Genomic DNA, 17,818 nt, shown 5'->3' with positions numbered 1-17,818 from the left:
TGATCTCAAGGCAGCTGGGACCATAGTCACCAAGGAAGCAATTGGTAACACACTACGCCGTGAAGGACTGAAATCCTGCAGCGCCCGCAAGGTCCCCCTGCTCAAGAAAGCACATATACAGGCCCGTCTGAAGTTTGCCAATGAACATCTGAATGATTCAGAGGAGAACTGGGTGAAAGTGTTGTGGTCAGATGAGACCAAAATCGAGCTCTTTGGCATCAACTCAACTCACCGTGTTTGGAGGAGGAGGAATGCTGCCTATGACCCCAAGAACACCATCCCCACCGTCAAACATGGAGGTGGAAACATTATGCTTTCGGGGTGTTTTTCTGCTAAGGGGACAGGACAACTTCACCGCATCAAAGGGATGATGGACGGGGCCATGTACCGTCAAATCTTGGGTGAGAACCTCCTTCCCTCAGCCAAGGCATTGAAAATGGGTCGTGGATGGGTATTCCAGCATGACAATGACCCAAAACACACGGCCAAGGCAACAAAGGAGTGGCTCAAGAAGAAGCACATTAAGGTCCTGGAGTGGCCTAGCCAGTCTCCAGACCTTAATCCCATAGAGAATATGTGGAGGGAGCTAAGGGTTCGAGTTGCCAAATGTCAGCCTCGAAACCTTAATGACTTAGAGAAGATCTGCAAAGAGGAGTGGGACAAAATCCCTCCTGAGATGTGTGCAAACCTGGTGGCCAACTACAAGAAATGTCTGACCTCTGTGATTGCCAACAAGGGTTTTGCCACCAAGTACTAAGTCATGTTTTGTAGAGGGTTCAAATACTTATTTCCCTCATTAAAATGCAAATCAATTTATAACATTTTTGACATGCGTTTATCTGGATTTTTTTGTTGTTATTCTGTCTCTCACTGTTCAAATAAACCTACCATTAAAATTATAGACTGATCATGTCTTTGTCAGTGGGCAAACGTACAAAATCAGCAGGGGATCAAATACTTTTTTCCCTCACTGTATCCATTTAAAAAACATTACAAAACATTCATAACAGATTTCACAACATATTAAGTGTGTGCCCTTAGGCCTCTACTATACAACCCCATATCTATAACACATAATCCACGTGTACATGTGTGTATAGTGCATATGTTATCGTGTGTTTGTATGCATGTGTCTATGTTTGTGTTGCTTCACAGTCTCACGCTTATCCATAAGGTGTATTTTTATCTGTTTTTTCAATCTAATTTTACTGCTGGCATAAGTTCCATGTAGTCATGGCTCTATGTGGTACTGTGCACCTCCCATAGTCTGTTCTAGACTTGGGGACTGTGAAGAGACCTCCGGTGGCATGTCTTGTGGGGTATGCATGGGTGTCCAAACTGTGTGCCAGTAGTTCAAACAGACAGCTTGGTACATTCAACATGTCAATACCTCTCACAAATACAAGTAGTGATGAAGTCAATCTCTCCTCCACTTTGAGCCAGGAGAGATTGACATGCATATTATTAATGTTAGCTCTCTGTGTACATCCAAGGGCTAGCCGTGCTGCCCTGTTCTGAGCCAATTGCTCTGAATTGAACAGACTGAACAGTAGTCCAAGTGCGACAAAACTAGGGACTGTAGGACCTGCCTTGTTGATAGTGCTGTAAAGAATGCAGAGCAGCGATTTATTATAGACAGACTTCTCCCCATCCTAGCTACTGTTGTATCAATATGTTTTTGACCATGACAGTTTACAATCCAGGGTTACTCCAAGCAAGTCTCCTGAACTTGCTCAATTTCCACATTATTCATTACAAGATTTAGTTGAGGTTTAGGGTCTAGTAAATGATTTATCCCAAATACAATGCTTTTAGTTTTTGGAATATTTAGGACCAACTTATTCCTTGCCACCCATTCTGAAACTAACTGCAACTCTTTGTTAAGTGTTGCTGTCATTTCAGTCGCTGTGGTAGCTGACGTGTATAGTGTTGAGTCATCTGCATACATAGACACACTGCCTACTCAAAGCCAGTGGCATGTCGTTAGTAAAGATTGAAAAAAATAAGGGGCCTAGACAGCTGCCATGGGGAATTCCTGATTCTACCTGGATTTTGTTGGAGACCGCTTCCATTATAGAGCACCCTCTCCTCTGTGTTCTGTTAGACAGGTAACTCTTTATCCACAATATAGCAGGGAGTGTAAATCCATAACACATACGTTTTTCCAGCAACAGGCTATGATCGATAATGTCAAAAGCCACACTGAAGTCTAACAAAACAGCCCCCACAATCTTGTTATCATCAATTTCTCTCAGCCAATCATCAGTCATTTGTGTCAGTGCTGTGCTTGTTGAATGTCCTTCCCTATAAGCGTGCTGAAAGTCTGTTGTCAATTTGTTTACTGTAAAATACAATTTCCATTTTCTCAAATATATTTTGATTTGTTTAACACTTTTTTGGTTACTACATGATTCCATATATGTTATTTTATTGTTTTGATGTCTTCACTATTATTCTACAATGTAGAAAATAGTAAAAATAAAGAAAAACCCTTGAATGAGTAGGCGTTCTAAAACTTTTGACTGGTAGTGTACATTTGCTGAATCATTATGACAACTCAGTGACACAATTGGTAGGGATTAAATTATCTGGACTTGGGTCATTGTCACGCCCTGGCTCTGGGGACTCTTAAATGTTGAGCCAGGGTGTGGATTTTCTATGTTATAGTTTTCTATGTTTTGTTCTAGATCGTTTAGATCTATGTTGGCCAGGGTGGTTCCCAATCAGAGGCAGCTGTAGCTCGTTGTCTCTGATTGGGGACCATACTTAGGCAGCCTGTTTTGCACTAGTCGGTGTGGGATCTTGTTCCGTAAGGTTTGTTTTGTATTAACCTAGGACTTCACGTATCGTTTGTTCACGTATTATTTGGGTGGATCCCATCCTCCTTATAATACGAGCTTTGTTTCCAGAAGGTATCAAAATCCTCAAAAAATGTTACACCCACAGAGCTGCAATAGTCTCGTAGCCAGTTATGGAGGGCTAAAATTCTGCTGAACCGTTCAATGCCACGATTTAGTGAGGGCAGATATCAGTTCTTTAAAATCCATCTTCAGCTGTTCTGAGCTGCCCTTAATAATGTAATTTGACCCCATATGAACCATGACAGTATCAGCCTCTGTTGACTGACTCACAGCCTCGGGAATCAACCTGTTGATATCCAGAACTTTTGCCCCAGGAAAACACAGTCTTTGCCCCATGTACAGATATATGCCTCACCATCGAACTCCCTATCACAATCGCTGGAATGACCCGGCTTCTGCCGTGTCTCGAAGCAGATTGCGAGGCCAGAGCCACATAACTCACCTGAGAAGAGGGCTGCTGAGACGCCGGCTGCGTGCAGGCCACAACCGCCAAAGGGACAGAGCTCTGATCCAGAGAGCACGGCCCAGCGGAGGGGGGCTGCGGTGGTCCAGGCTGTGCCCAGGCAGTTGATTGACTAGGACAGGGAGAGGTAGCTGGAGGGTCATCCACAGCCATGGAGGGAACACCCAAGCCCCCGGCAGAGGACAGCTGGTACAGGGGCTCAAAGCGATTTGAAAGTCTTAAGTCCGGACGCGGGGGAAGAAGGCAGGCGCACCGAGATCGATTCTTCTCCTTCTTTCTGGTTCTGACACGCATCCATTTACGCTCACCTGGAGTCGAACATTGAGCAGCCATTTTTCAAGCTTCAAGCTAGTAGAGGGGAGCAGTGGCGGAAATTAATCATAGTGCAGGAAGGTCCCATTATGAGCCTCTTGGATGTTTTGATAGGAAGCATTTAAAGATGCCGATAGTCTCATAGAATCCTTATTCAGTTCAAGGCGCTTGGTCAAATTTTTTATTTCTTCATGAAGAGTAATAATCCTTTCTTTAGCTGCATCAAGTTCAATACATTTTTCACAAATGAAGGTATCCATCGGGCCTTTTCCCGTGACAACAGCGAACATGTCACATATCATACATTTAATATCTTGCGAGTCCCCCGCAGACTTTAAATGGGTTTTCACTGCTGCACGCCGACAGTCCAAGGGAACAAACATTAGATGCTCCCTCCATGGCCTCGGACGCCCCTACCAGCCCCCTGCACAACTGTGTTGGTGTCTGTCTCTCGTTGAATGTGAGAGTGAGAGAGAAGCGCAGGGGGGCAGTTGATGTCTGGGTCAGTTATCAGTGGCAGTTAGCCGGCTGTTCCTTTCTACACACCGGCCCGGCTGCGTGTTTGTGGCGTGTTTGTGTTCAGTGTAGCCTCTCAGAGCTGTGTCAGGCATGTCCCCAGTGTCTGTAGTCGTGGGGGATACAAAACATACAATTACAGCAGTCACACTCGTATGCTGGAAATTAGCACTTTCCTTTAGTAGTTTTATAGAGAGCGTTGTATGAGTTGAGATCTTCGTAGCCTGGCTCGGTTGTTGGTATCCAGGTACTAAAGCATCTGGGGTGAAAAAGTCGAATGAAAAAAGTAGAGTGAGGAGAAAACTAAGATGTTGCTAAATGTGTTAAATGCAGAGTTTTGATTAAACGGTTATTAAAAGTAAAAAAAAAAGAAATTTGGAACAAGTTTGCAACAAACAGCACATCAGCACGACAACACGGAAGTGCATTTGGAGCTGCCCAGTGGGAGAACTGAATGGGAGTAATGATGTTTGTTTCCTGCAGCCGCTCCAACTCATCCTCCACTTTCTTTTTCATGGTGTAAGGCACAGTCCTGGGCTTGAAAAAGCGAGGCTCGGCCTGAGGATCCACGAACAGCTTAACTGCAGTGCCCTGCAGTGTGCCCAGTTCATCTTTGAAAATCTCAGGGTACTTTTGAATGACATCCTCAGTCACTCGTGTGTGTTTTATCTCACCCCAGTTCAGTTGTATTTTGGTGAGCCAGTCACACCCTAGTAAACTAGGCCCATTCTCTTTCACCACCAGGAGCCGTGCTCTCGCCTCCTGGCTGTTGTATGTAATGTCCACCTCTAGAACTCCCAGCAATGGTATGGTCTCCCCGGTGTACGTACGCGGTCTGATCCCTGCCGGTGTGTAGGCGGAAGCCTGTTTTGAGCCCCACATTTGTTTGTTCTAAGTGGTGCGCTGCTGACTGCGGCTTCGTTGCTGTGAACTTGCCCTGCCCAGTCTGCCCAATTGTGACAGAGTATCCTTGAACTTACAGTTCCCCCCACATCTGAAACATTCCACTGCTTTTCCCATTTTTCCTGATGCCTCTTTTGTCACCTGATGCACTGCACAACTTCCACTGTTGGCCTTTTGAATATTTGTAGCCTTACTAGCGGCCATCTCCGTCCCTTGAGATAGTTCCAATGATTTCTTGAAAGTCAGTGTGGCTTCCCCCAGCAAACGGTGCTGTATGGTGTCCTCATTAGTACCACAGACTAATCTGTCACGGGGCATGTCCTCTAACATAGCCCCAAACTCACAATGTTCAGAGAGTTCACGTAATTCAGCAACAAAGTTAGCAACAGACTGACCTGTTTTCTGAAAATGGCAGTTAAACTTGAACCTCTGGACAATCACTGAAGGCTTTGGATTGTGGTGAGTCTGAACGAGAGCAACTAGATCCACAAAAGGAATTTCTCCCGTTCTCCGTGGTGTAGCCAAATTCCTCATTAGCTTGTAGGTTTTAGCCCCACACACACTCAATAGAATAGAGCGCTGTTTAGCCTCATTTGTAATTCCATTTGCCAAGAAAAAGTGTCCCAACCTTTCCACGTATTCCGTCCAGTCCTCGTTCTCTTCCACAAACTCAGTTATAGTCCCAAACATTGCCATTATAATGCCAACTTGTCCTTGATCCTCGTTAGCGATTTTCACTTGCTGCTGATTGTCACCGTCAGCGTTTCCCTCCAGCGGTGGCTGCTCTCCATCGCTCATTAAGCTAGCTAGCTAACTGACTACCTCCACTGTTTCTTAGCTAGCTAGCACATCGCCCTGTACATGCTGATCAAGTTTTATCCTCGTCGCCAAAAAAATTTGGTAACTTGACAAGGAATGCCCACACTCATTTCAATATTACTTTCCTTTACTTTCAACCTAAGAAATAAAAGGTGTACAGCCATGTACAAACGGTACAAATACAGCAAAACGATACAGCCCACTCAACATGTGGTAGAGTCGCATTGTACAGATCCGACTCTGGGTGATGACATCATCAAAGGGGGAAGGTCAAAAACAATGCCAATAATAACCATGCACATATGAATAGTAATCAGACTGTACTGCTGGTAAGTACAATACATATTCAATGTAATTATTTATATAGTGTCCACACTATAACAGATGCATTGTCCTTTTCTTGAAATAATAATTGATCTAAATATAGGCCTATTAGATGTTTTTTTTTATTAATTTTTATTGAACCTTTATTTAACTAGGCTAGTCAGTTAAGAACAAATTCTTATTTACAATGACGGCCTACCAAAAGGCAAAAGGCCTCCTGCTGGGACGGTGGCTGGGATTAAAAATATAGGACAAAATACACATCACGATAAGAGAGACACCACAACACTACATAAAGAGAGACCTAAGACTACAACATAGCATGGCAGCAACACAAATCAAATCAAATTTTATTTGTCACATACACGTGTTTAGCAGATGTTATAGCGGATGTAGCGAAATGCTTGTGCTTCTAGCTCCGACAGTGCAGTAATATCTAACAAGGAATATATAACAATTTCACAACATATACCCAATACACACAAGAATGTATACATATATGGACAACAGAGTGGCATGGATTAAGATACAGTAGAATATTATAGAATAGAATGCCGTATATACAGTGAGGGAAAAAAGTATTTGATCCCCTGCTGATTTTGTATGTTTGCCCACTGACAAAGAAATGATCAGTCTATAATTTTAATGGTAGGTTTTTTTTGAACAATGAGAGACAGAATAACAACAACAAAAATCCAGAAAAACGCATGTCAGAAATGTTATAAATTGATTTGCATTTTAACGAGGGAAATAAGTATTTCACCCCTCTGCAAAACATGACTTAGTACTTGGTGGCAAAACCCTTGTTGGCAATCACAGAGGTCAGACATTTCTTGTAGTTGGCCACCAGGTTTGCACACATCTCAGGAGGGATTTTGTCCCACTCCTCTTTGCAGATCTTCTCCAAGTCATTAAGGTTTCGAGGCTGACGTTTGGCAACTCGAACCTTCAGCTCCCATATATGTTCTATGGGATTAAGGTCTGGAGACTGGCTAGGCCACTCCAGGACCTTAATGTGCCTCTTCTTGAGCCACTCCTTTGTTGCCTTGGCTGTGTGTTTTGGGTCATTGTCATGCTGGAATACCCATCCATGACCCATTTTCAATGCCCTGGCTGAGGGAAGGAGGTTCTCACCCAAGATTTGACGGTACATGGCCCCGTCCATCATCCCTTTGATGTGGTGAAGTTGTCCTGTCCCCTTAGCAGAAAAACACCCCCAAAGCATAATGTTTCCACCTCCATGTTCGATGGTGGGGATGGTGTTCTTGGGTCATAGGCAGCATTCCTCCTCCTCCAAACACGGCGAGTTGAGTTGATGCCAAAGAGCTCCATTTTGGTCTCATCTGAACACAACACTTTACTCAGTTCTCCTCTGAATCATTCAGATGTTCATTGGTAAACTTCAGACGGGCCTGTATATGTGCTTTCATGAGCAGGGGGACCTTGCGGGCGCTGCAGGATTTCACTCCTTCACGACGTAGTGTGTTACCAATTGTTTTCTTGGTGACTATGATCCCAGCTGCCTTGAGATCATTGACAAGTGTAGTTCTGGGCTGATTCCTCACCGTTCTCATGATCATTGCATCTACACGAGGTGAGATCTTGCATGGAGCCCCAGGCCGAGGGAGATTGACAGTTCTTTTGTGTTTCTTCCATTTGCGAATAATCGCACCAACTGTTGTCACCTTCTCACCAAGCTGCTTGGCGATGGCCTTGTAGCCCATTCCAGCCTTGTGCAGGTCTACAATCTTGTCCCTGACATCCTTGGAGAGCTCTTTAGTCTTGGCCATGGTGGAGAGTTTGGAATCTGATTGATTGCTTCTGTGGACAGGTGTCTTTTATACAGGTAACAAGCTGAGATTAGGAGCACTCCCTTTAAGAGTGTGCTCCTAATCTCAGCTCGTTACCTGTATAAAAGACACCTGGGAGCCAGAAATCTTTCTGATTGAGAGGGGGTCAAATACTTATTTCCCTCATTAAAATGCAAATCAATTTATAACATTTTTGACATGCATTTTTCTGGATTTCTTTGTTGTTATTCTGTCTCTCACTGTTCAAATAAACCTACCATTAAAATTATAGACTGATCATTTCTTTGTCAGTGGGCAAACGTACCAAATCAGCAGGGGATCAAATACTTTTTTCCCTCACTGTACATATGAGATGAGTAGTGCAAGATATGTAAACATTATTAAAAAGTGACTAGTGTTCCATTTCTTAAAGTGGCCAGTGATTTCAATAGGCAGCAGCAGCCTCTAATGTGCTAGTGATGGCTATTTAACAGCCTGATGGCCTTGAGATAGAAGCTGTTTTTCATTCTCTCGGTCCCGTCTTTGATGCACCTGTACTGAACTCACCTTCTGGGGTGAACAGGCAGTGGCTCGGGTGGTTGATGTCCTTGATGATCTTTTTGGCCTTCCTGTGACATCGGGTGTTGTATGTGCCTTGGAGGGTGGGTAGTTTTCCTCCGGTAATGCATTCGGCAGACCACACCACCCTCTGGAGAGCCCTGCGGTTGTGGCCGGTGCAGTTGCCGTACCAGGCGGTGATACAGCCCTCACCTCCTCCCTGTAGGCGGTCTCGTCATTGTTGGTAATCAAGTCTACTACTGTTGTGTCATCTGCAAACTTGATGATTGAGTTGGAGGCGTGCTTGGCCACACAGTCATGGGTGAACAGGGAGTACAGGAGGGGGCTGAACATGCACCCTTGTGGGGCCCCAGTGTTGAGGATCAGCGAAGTGGAGATGTTTTTTCCTACCTTCACCACCTGGGGGTGGCCCGTCAGGAAGTCCAGGACCCAGTTGCACAGGGCGGGATTCAGACCCAGGGCCTCGAGCTTAATGATGAGCTTTGAGGGTACTATGGTGTTGAATGCTGAGCTATAGTCAATGAACAGCATTCTTACATAGTTATTCCTATTGTCCAGATGGGATAGGGCAGTGTGCAGTGTAATGGCGATTGCATCGTCTGTGGATCTATTGGGGCGGTAAGCAAATTGAAGTGGGTCTAGGGTGAGAGGTAAGGTAGAGGTGATATGATCCTTGACTAGTATCTCAAAGCACTTCATGATGACAGAGTTGAGTGCTACAGGGCGATAGTCATTTAGTTCAGTTACCTTTGCTTTCTTGGGTACAGGAACAATGGTGGCCATCTTGAAGCATGTGGGAACAGCAGACTGGGAAAGGGAGTGATTGAATATGTCCATAAACACACCAGCCAGCTGGTCTGCGCATGCTCTGAGGACACGGCTTGCGGGGGTTAACATGCTTAAATGTCTTAATCACGTCAGCCATGGAGAAGGAGAGGCCACAGTCCTTGGTAGTGGGCCTCGTCAGTGGCACTGTGTTATCCTCAAAGCGGGCAAAGAAGGTGTTTAGCTTGTCTGGAAGTGAGATATCGGTGTCGGCGACGTGGCTGGTTTTCCTTTTGTAGTCCATGATTGTCTGTAGACATATTTTCACTCCCTCTCTACATTTTCTTCCTCTGTTTCTGCTGCTAAAGCCACTTTCTACCACTCTAAATTTCAAGCCTCTGCCTCTAACCCTAGGAAGCTCTTTGCCACCTTCTCCTCCCTGCTGAATCCTTGTCCTCCTCCCCCTCCCTCCTCCCTCTCTGTGGATGACTTCGTCAACCATTTATTAAGTCAAATGACACCGCTGGTCCTGCTCACACTGCCCTACCCTATGCTTTGACTTCTTTCTCCCCTCTCTCTCCAGATTAAATCTTGCAACTTGTGACGGCCGACCGCCCATCAACCTGCCCGCTTGAACCTATCCCATCCTCTCTTCTCCAGACCATTTCCGGAGACCCTCTCCCTTACCTCGCCTCGCTCATCAACTCATCCTTGACCGCTGGCTATATCCCTTCCGTCTTCAAGAGAGTGAGAGTTGCACCCCTCCTCAAAAAACCTACACTCGATCCCTTCGATGTCAACAACTACAGACCAGTATCCCTTCTTTCTTTTCTCTCCAAAACTCTTGAGGGTGCCGTCTCTAGCCAACTCTCATGCTATCTCTCTCAGAATGACCTTCTTGATCCAAACTAGTCAGGTTTCAAGACTGGTCATTCAACTGAGAGCTCTTTTCTGTGTCACGGAGGCTCTCCGCACTGCTAAAGCTAACTCTCTCTCCTCTGCTCTTATCCTTCTAGACCTATCTGCTGCCTTTGATACTGTGAACCATCAGATCCTCCTCTCCACCCTCTCCGAGTTGGGCATCTCCGGCGATGCTCACTCTTGGATTGTGTCCTACCTGACAGGTCGCTCCTACCAGGTGGTGTGGCGAGAATCTGTCTCCACACCACGTGCTCTCACCACTGGTGTCCCCCAGGGCTCAGTTCTAGGCCTTCTCCTATTCTCTCTATACACCAAGTCACTTGGCTCTGTCATATCCTCACATGGTCTCTCCTATCATTGCTACGCAGACGACACACAATTAATGTTCTCCTTTCCCCCTTCTAATAACCAGGTGGCAAATCGCATCTCTGCATGTCTGGCAGACATATCAGTGTGGATGTCGGATCACCACCTCAAGCTGAACCTCGGCAAGACGGAGCTACTCTTCCTCCCGGGGAAGGACTGCCCACTCCATGATCTCGCCATCACGGTTGACAACTCCATTGTGTCCTCCTCCCAGAGTGCAAAGAACCTTGGCGTGACCCTGGACAACACCCTGTCGTTTTCCGCTAACATCAAAGCGGTGACCCGATCCTGCAGGTTCATGCTCTACAACATTCGCAGAGTACGACCCTACCTTACACAGAAAGCGGCACAGGTCCTAATCCAGGCACTTGTCATCTCCCGTCTGGATTACTGCAACTCGCTGTTGGCTGGGCTCCCTGCCTGTGCCATTAAACCCCTACAACTTATCCAGAACGCTGCAGCCCGTCTGGTGTTCAACCTTCCCAAGTTTTCTCATGTCACCCCGCTCCTCCGCACACTCCACTGGCTTCCACTTGAAGCTCGCATCTACTACAAATCCATGGTGCTTGCCTACGGAGCTGTGAGGGGAACGGCACCTCCTTACCTTCAGGCTCTGATCAGACCCTACACCCAAACCTGCTAGCCCCCCTACCTCTACGGAAGCACAGTTCCCGCTCAGCCCAGTCAAAGCTATTCGCTGCTCTGGCACCCCAATGCTGGAACAAGCTCCCCCCACGACGCCAGGACAGCGGAGTCACTGACCACCTTCCAGAGACACTTGAAACCCTACCTCTTTAATGAATACCTGGAATAGTCCAACAGTAATCCTTCTACACCCCCCCTCCCCCAGTGGTGGTTGTCCCACTGGCTATCCTAAGTTGAATGCACTAGTTTGTAAGTCGTTCTGGATAAGAGTGTCTGCTAAATTACTTAAATGTAAATGTGTCTGAGCTGTTGAATTGCGACTCCACTTTGTCTCTATACTGATGTTTTGCCAGTTTAATTGCCTTGCGGAGTGAGTAGCTACACTGTTTGTATTCTGCCATATTCCCAGTCACCTTGCCATGGTTGAATGCGGTGGTTCGCGCTTTCAGATTTGCGCGAATGCTGCCATCTATCCACGGTTTCTGGTTAAGTTAGGTTTTAATATTTACAGTGGGCACAACATCACCTATACACTTCCTGATAAACTCAGTCACCGTTTCAGTGTATACGTCTAAATTATTTTCGAAAGCTACCCGGAACATATCCCAGTCCATGTGATCAAAACAATCTTGAAGCGTGGATTCCGATTGGTCAGACCAGCGTTGAATAGTCCTTAGCACGGGTACTTCATGTTTGAGTTTCTGCCTATAGGAAGGCAGAAGCAAAATGGAGTCATGGTCAGATTTGCTGAAAGGAGGACGGGGGAGGGCTTTATAACCATCCCGGAAGTTCGAATAGCAATGGTCGAGGATTTTAGCAGCGCGAGTACAGCAGTCGATATGTTGATAGAACTTCGGCAGCCTAGTCCTCAAATTTGCTTTGTTAAAATCCCCGGCTACAATAAATGCAGCCTCAGGATATGTAGTTTCCAGTTTGCATAAGGTCCAGTGAAGTTCTTTGAGGGCCGTCGTGGTATCGGCTTGAGGGGGGATATACACGGCCGTGACTATAACCGAAGAAAATTATCTTGGGAGATAATATGGTCGGCATTTGATTGTGAGATATTCTAGGTCGGGTGAACAGAAGGACTCGAGTTCCTGTATGTTACTACAATTACACCATGAGTCGTTAATCATGAAACACACACCTCCGCCCTTCTGCTTCCCGGAGAGATATTTATTCCTGTCTGCGCGATGAACTGAGAACCCATGTTGCTACCATCTGACAACACAGCATGGTAGCAACACATGACAACAACACGGTAGCAACACAACATGGCAGCAGCACAACATGGTAGCAGCACAAAACATGGTACAAACATTATTTGGCACAGACAACAGCACAAAGGGCAAGAAGGTAGAGACAACAATACATCACGCGAAGCAGCCACAAGTGCCAGTAAAAGTGTCCATGATTGAGTCTTTGAATGAAGAGATGGAGATAAACCTGTCCAGTTTGAGTGTTTTTTGCAGCTTGTTCGTCGCTAGCTGCAACGAACTGAAAAGAGGAGTGACCCAGGGATGTGTGTGCTTTGGGGACCTTTAACAGAATGTGACTGGCAGAACGGGTGTTGTATGTGGAGGATGAGGGCTGCAGTAGCTATCTCAGATAGGGGGGAGTGAGGCCTAAGAGGGTTTTATAAATAAGCATCAACCAGTGGGTCTTGCGACGGGTATACAGAGATGACCAGTTAACAGAGGAGTATAGAGTGCAGTGATGTGTCCTATTAGGAGCATTGGTGGCAAATCTGATGGCCGAATGGTAAAGAACATCTAGCTGCTTGAGAGCACCCTTACCTGCCAATATATAAATTACATCTCCGTAAACTAGCATGGGTAGGATGGTCATCTGAATCAGGGTTAGTTTGGCAGCTAGGGTGAATGAGGAGCGATTATGATAGAGGAAGCAAAGTCCAGATTTAACCTTAACCTGCAGCTTTGATATGTGCTGAGAGAAGGACAGTGTACCATCTAGCCATACTCCCAGGTACTTGTATGAGGTGACTACCTCAAGCTCTAAACCCTCAGAGGTAGTAATCACACCAGTGGCATTCTTCTTACCAAACCACACTTTGTTTTGGAGGTGTTCAGAACAAGGTTAAGGGCAGAGAAAGCTTGTTGGACCCTAAGAAAGCTTTGTTGTAGAGCGTTTAACACAAAATCCGGGGAGGGGCCAGCTGAGTATATAAGACTGTACCATCTGCATATAAATGGATGAGAGAGCTTCCTACTGCCTGAGCTGTGTTGTTGATGTAAATTGAGAAGAGCGTGGGGCCTAGGATCGAGCCTTGGGGTACTCCCTTGGTGACAGGCAGTGGCTGAGACAGCAGATGTTCTGACTTTATACACTGCACTCTTTGAGAGAGGTAGTTAGCAAACCAGGCCAAAGACCCCTCAGAGACACCAATACTCCTTAGCCGGCCCACAATAATAGAAAGGTCTACCGTATCAAAAGCTTTGGCCAAGTCAATAAAAATAGCAGCACAACATTGCTTAGAATCAAGGGCAATGGTGACATCATTTAGGACCTTTAAGGTTGCAGTGACAAATCCATAACCTGAGCGGAAACCAGATTGCATGCCAGAGAGTATACTATAGACATCAAGAAAGCCAGTCAGTTGATTATTGACAAGTTTTTCCAACACTTTTGATAAACAGTGCAAAATAGAAATTGGCCTATAACAGTTAGGATCAGCTTGATCTCTCCCTTTAAATAAAGGACGCACCGTGGCTGCCTTCCAAGGAATGGGAACCTCCCCAGAGAGGAGAGACAGGTTAAAAAGGTCAGAGATTGGCTTGGCGATGACAGGGGCTGCAACCTTAAAGAAGAAAGGACCTAAACCATCTGACCCAGATGTTTTTTGGGGTCAAGTTTAAGGAGCTTCTTTTGCAACCTTAGATACATGATGATAGGCTATATAGGCTATAAATAAATATCTGACATGACTTGGTTGGTAGCCTAGCGTAATATCTCCTTTCACTATCCATCTATCGGTCTCCCTGTAAGGGTGGGAGGAATGAAGGATGCATAGGTTATCCCAAAACAAGGGCATCGTCTCCGTTATAGGCTATTTGTCTCAGTTATAACGCTAACTTAGGCTACCACTTGTTCACCTTGTAGAGGCTAGTGGCTTTTAGGCTATAACAATGGAACGTTAAATTACTGTCTCAGATGGGGCTTTACCCAAACCCCTGCCCCCCTGCTCCATGGTAAGGTCCATGACAGGGGTTTGGGGGCAGGCCTTGAGCCTGACAGGACGCACAATCCTTCTCCACGCAATTTGCAACCTACATTCACAAGATAATAAGCATAGGCCAATGAGGCTACTTCATTGGAAGTGTAGCCTACATAAAACAGCATGCCATTATGCACAAATTTGTAAGTTAACCTTTTGTTTCGACATATGGGCTGCTGGCCTAGCTGTTACACTCTCAAATATACTATGCACGGTGTTGGCATACGCAGGGGATTGAGGATAACATTGTAGTGAATTCGAAGGGCACCATGTCTGCACGCAACTCCATGTCTATTCATAGTCTGAAAACGCACCATGGCCGTTAGAATGGTATTGCTTTGGGGATACCATGTGTGTGTGAGTGAAATATTGCCACTTTATTCTCGAAATAGTGCCACTTTATTCCCCCAAAAATATTTCGATTTTATTCTCGAAATATTGCCACTTTTTTAAAGTACTATCATGCAAAACAAAAATCCAAGTACCACCACCACTCACCATTTTTCATTTCTCTTCACTTGGCCCTAATACTCTTCCATACTTCATATTTCCCGCATCATTTCATCCTCTCCCTTTGTACCACAGTGATTCAACTTCAGAAACAAAGATTTGGGTTGGGAATCGGTAGTCTTTAGTCATCTTTACTATAAATTGGTGTATTGTATTCCTCTTCAGATAATGTCTTAAAGGGCCAATCAGCAGTTGAAACAATAACAAAGCGTTTTCCCCACCACTTTTTCGGTAAAAAGATGAGGAATGGGGCTGGAGAAATGTAATCACTCTCAAATTCATAGACAGAGCTATGGATGCAAGGACTGACCATTCATGATATCAAAATTATATATATATTTTTTACCCCTTTTTTCAATCTTGTCTCATCGCTGCAACTCCCCAACGGGCTCGGGAGGCGAAGGTCGAGTCATGCGTCCTCTGAAACATGACCCGCCTAACCGCGCTTCTTAACACCCGCCCGGTTAACCCGGAAGCCAGCCACACCAATGTGTTGGAGGAAACACCGTTCAACTGACGACCGAGGTCAGCCTGCAGGCGCCCGGCCCACCACAAGGAGTTGCTAGAGCAAGGCCCCCGGCCAAACCCTCCCCTAACCCAGACGACGTCTGGCCAATTGTACGTCACCCTATGGGACTCCCGATCACGGCCGGTTGTGATACAGCCCGGGATCGAACCCGAGTGCCTTAGACCGCTGCGCCACTCGGGAGGTCCTCAAAATTATAATTTGAACCATGTTTTGAGGCTATACAGTGTTTGTTTACATTTACTTTGTTTACAAATATTAGACTAAAACAAGCTTATATTTTGGCTTCTGCTGAGGTATAACATTTAAACTAAGCTCATTAACATTTAAACTAAGCTCATGAGGCATTTATAAGTTATATTCTTCAATGTATAAGTCAAAAGATGGATGTAGCAACTACTGTTTGCCCCTTTAAAAGCAAAAAAAGTGTGCTTTGATCGCCCACTCAATTAGGCCTATTTAGGTATTCTCTACAGGTTATCCAAGTAATTAAACACAGGAAATGGCAGTTCTCATAGAATGATGTTCACGTTGTGCCATTCTGTCAGCGGTAATAGCGGGTGATATTACGACAGTTTGTTAAAGGTAGAATATGACTCAAAATCTGAATAACACCCCCTCTAATGAGCCATGGTCATTTGTATAACCCTCATGGTGGAGAATCCTTAAAAATTATTGGCTTTGAAGTTAGTTCTTTATGCACTGCTATGTCTAAGTTGCCTGTTATTGGAGGTTGAAAGTGAAACATATTCCTTGGGCAAAAATGTTCATTAGGAAAGTGCTTTGATGGTGGACATTTTAAAACATGAGACTTCTCTAACTCTTCCCTCCCTCATATGCTTTTGTTCAGCAAATAGATGGCGAAGCATTCCTGCTGTTGACTCAGGTTGACCTAGTGAGGATCATGAGCATCAAGCTGGGTCCAGCCATCAAGATCTACAACTCCATCTTGATGTTCAAGACGGCGGAGGAATCGGCATGTAATGAGCTTTAACAAAGGCGGGAGGCCACTATTTTTACCAAGAGCAGAGCCAGGAGGAGGAGGTCTACAGATAAGGATGTGAAGCACAAAGAACCATCCTTCTTCCCAGAGGATGTATCTCATGCAAACTGAATGCACATGTGAATTGTACAAGTATTTTTTTTTAAGACAGCCATATTGCATACTGCAAATCTCCAATGTGATTGACTCGTGATTGGAGAAACGTCATTTTCAATCATCAGCTCTATATTATGTGTAATATTAATGTACAGTATAGGCTCTTTTTATATTAGTGTTGGGGTGGTGCCACGAGGCTGTTTGATCTACCTTAAAACTGGAAATGTAGAGGAAATGCTTCAGATTTCCTTTTGTGCTTCACAATCAGCAACTCTGACATTTTCATCATGTAAAAATCCCCTCTTGGATGCTGATGTCATACAGGTCAGAGAGATTCTGACTGAGAATGGAGGCTCAGTGATTCCCCAGGTGAGTGGCACCTTGGGAATACATTAATGAGAAAGTGCTCATGCTTTTTTATCCTTGTCACTTCGGTCTGGCTGCTGGGGTGGTGGTGCTGGAGGACAAGGCTGTATATTTCAACTGAGAGAAATCCCTGGAGAGAGGGATTTTTTTAAATTCACCAAACCAATGGGCACCATACTGTAAAACAAGCCATCAGGCCCTGCATTTAATTTCCCCTTGGTAAATGCACCCACCTATTATGCTTTATGGATAGCCATATACAGTACCTGTATAAAGACCAACGTGGGTCATCTCTCCTGTGTACTGTACAGTCATCTCCTCATCAGTACTGTTCAGGCCCTATGAAGCAGTGATAAGTGTCTGTTTACTTTAAGGTACTAAACCCAGGGAAGGGGTTTGGTTGAATCAATCAAATCTAAAAGTCCATCTACATGTATATGGACAATGGTATTTCTTTACGTGGACTATTGTTCACTATTGTCTATTTACAGTGCATTCAGGTAGTATTCAGACCCCTTGACTTTTTCCACATTATGGTACATTACAGCCTTATTCTAAAATTGATTAAATAAATGTTTTTCCTCGTCAATCTACACACAACACCCCATAATGACGAAGTGAAAACAGTTTTCTTAATTTTTTTGCTAATTTATAAAAAACAAAAAACAGAAATACCTTATTTACGTAAGTATTCAGACCCTTTGCTATGAGACTCGAAATTGAGCTCAGGTGCATCCTGTTTCCATTGATCATCCTTGAGATGTTTCTACAACTTGATTGGAGTCCACCTGTGGTAAATTCAATTGATTGGACATGAT

At 44.9% G+C, this 17,818-nt stretch overlaps 1 protein-coding gene across 2 annotated transcripts in view; it reads left to right on the top strand.

Moving 5' to 3' along the window:
• Window positions 1-17,541, top strand: part of LOC121552779 (lethal(3)malignant brain tumor-like protein 3) — a 62,684-nt gene extending 45,143 nt beyond the window's left edge. For both annotated transcript variants that reach the window (XM_041865811.2, XM_041865810.2), the window contains exon 22: window positions 16,386-17,541. In XM_041865811.2, coding sequence (XP_041721745.2) covers window positions 16,386-16,529 — 144 coding nt within the window. In that variant the 3' untranslated portion in view covers window positions 16,530-17,541. The remainder of the gene's footprint in view (window positions 1-16,385) is intronic.
• The last annotated feature ends 277 nt before the right edge of the window (window positions 17,542-17,818 follow it).

Source organism: Coregonus clupeaformis, chromosome 36, assembly GCF_020615455.1.
Source record: "Coregonus clupeaformis isolate EN_2021a chromosome 36, ASM2061545v1, whole genome shotgun sequence".
In the NCBI taxonomy this organism is placed as follows: Eukaryota; Metazoa; Chordata; class Actinopteri; order Salmoniformes; family Salmonidae; genus Coregonus; species Coregonus clupeaformis.
Note: the sequence above shows the minus strand (reverse complement) of the source record. Positions and strands in the feature narration are given on the sequence as shown.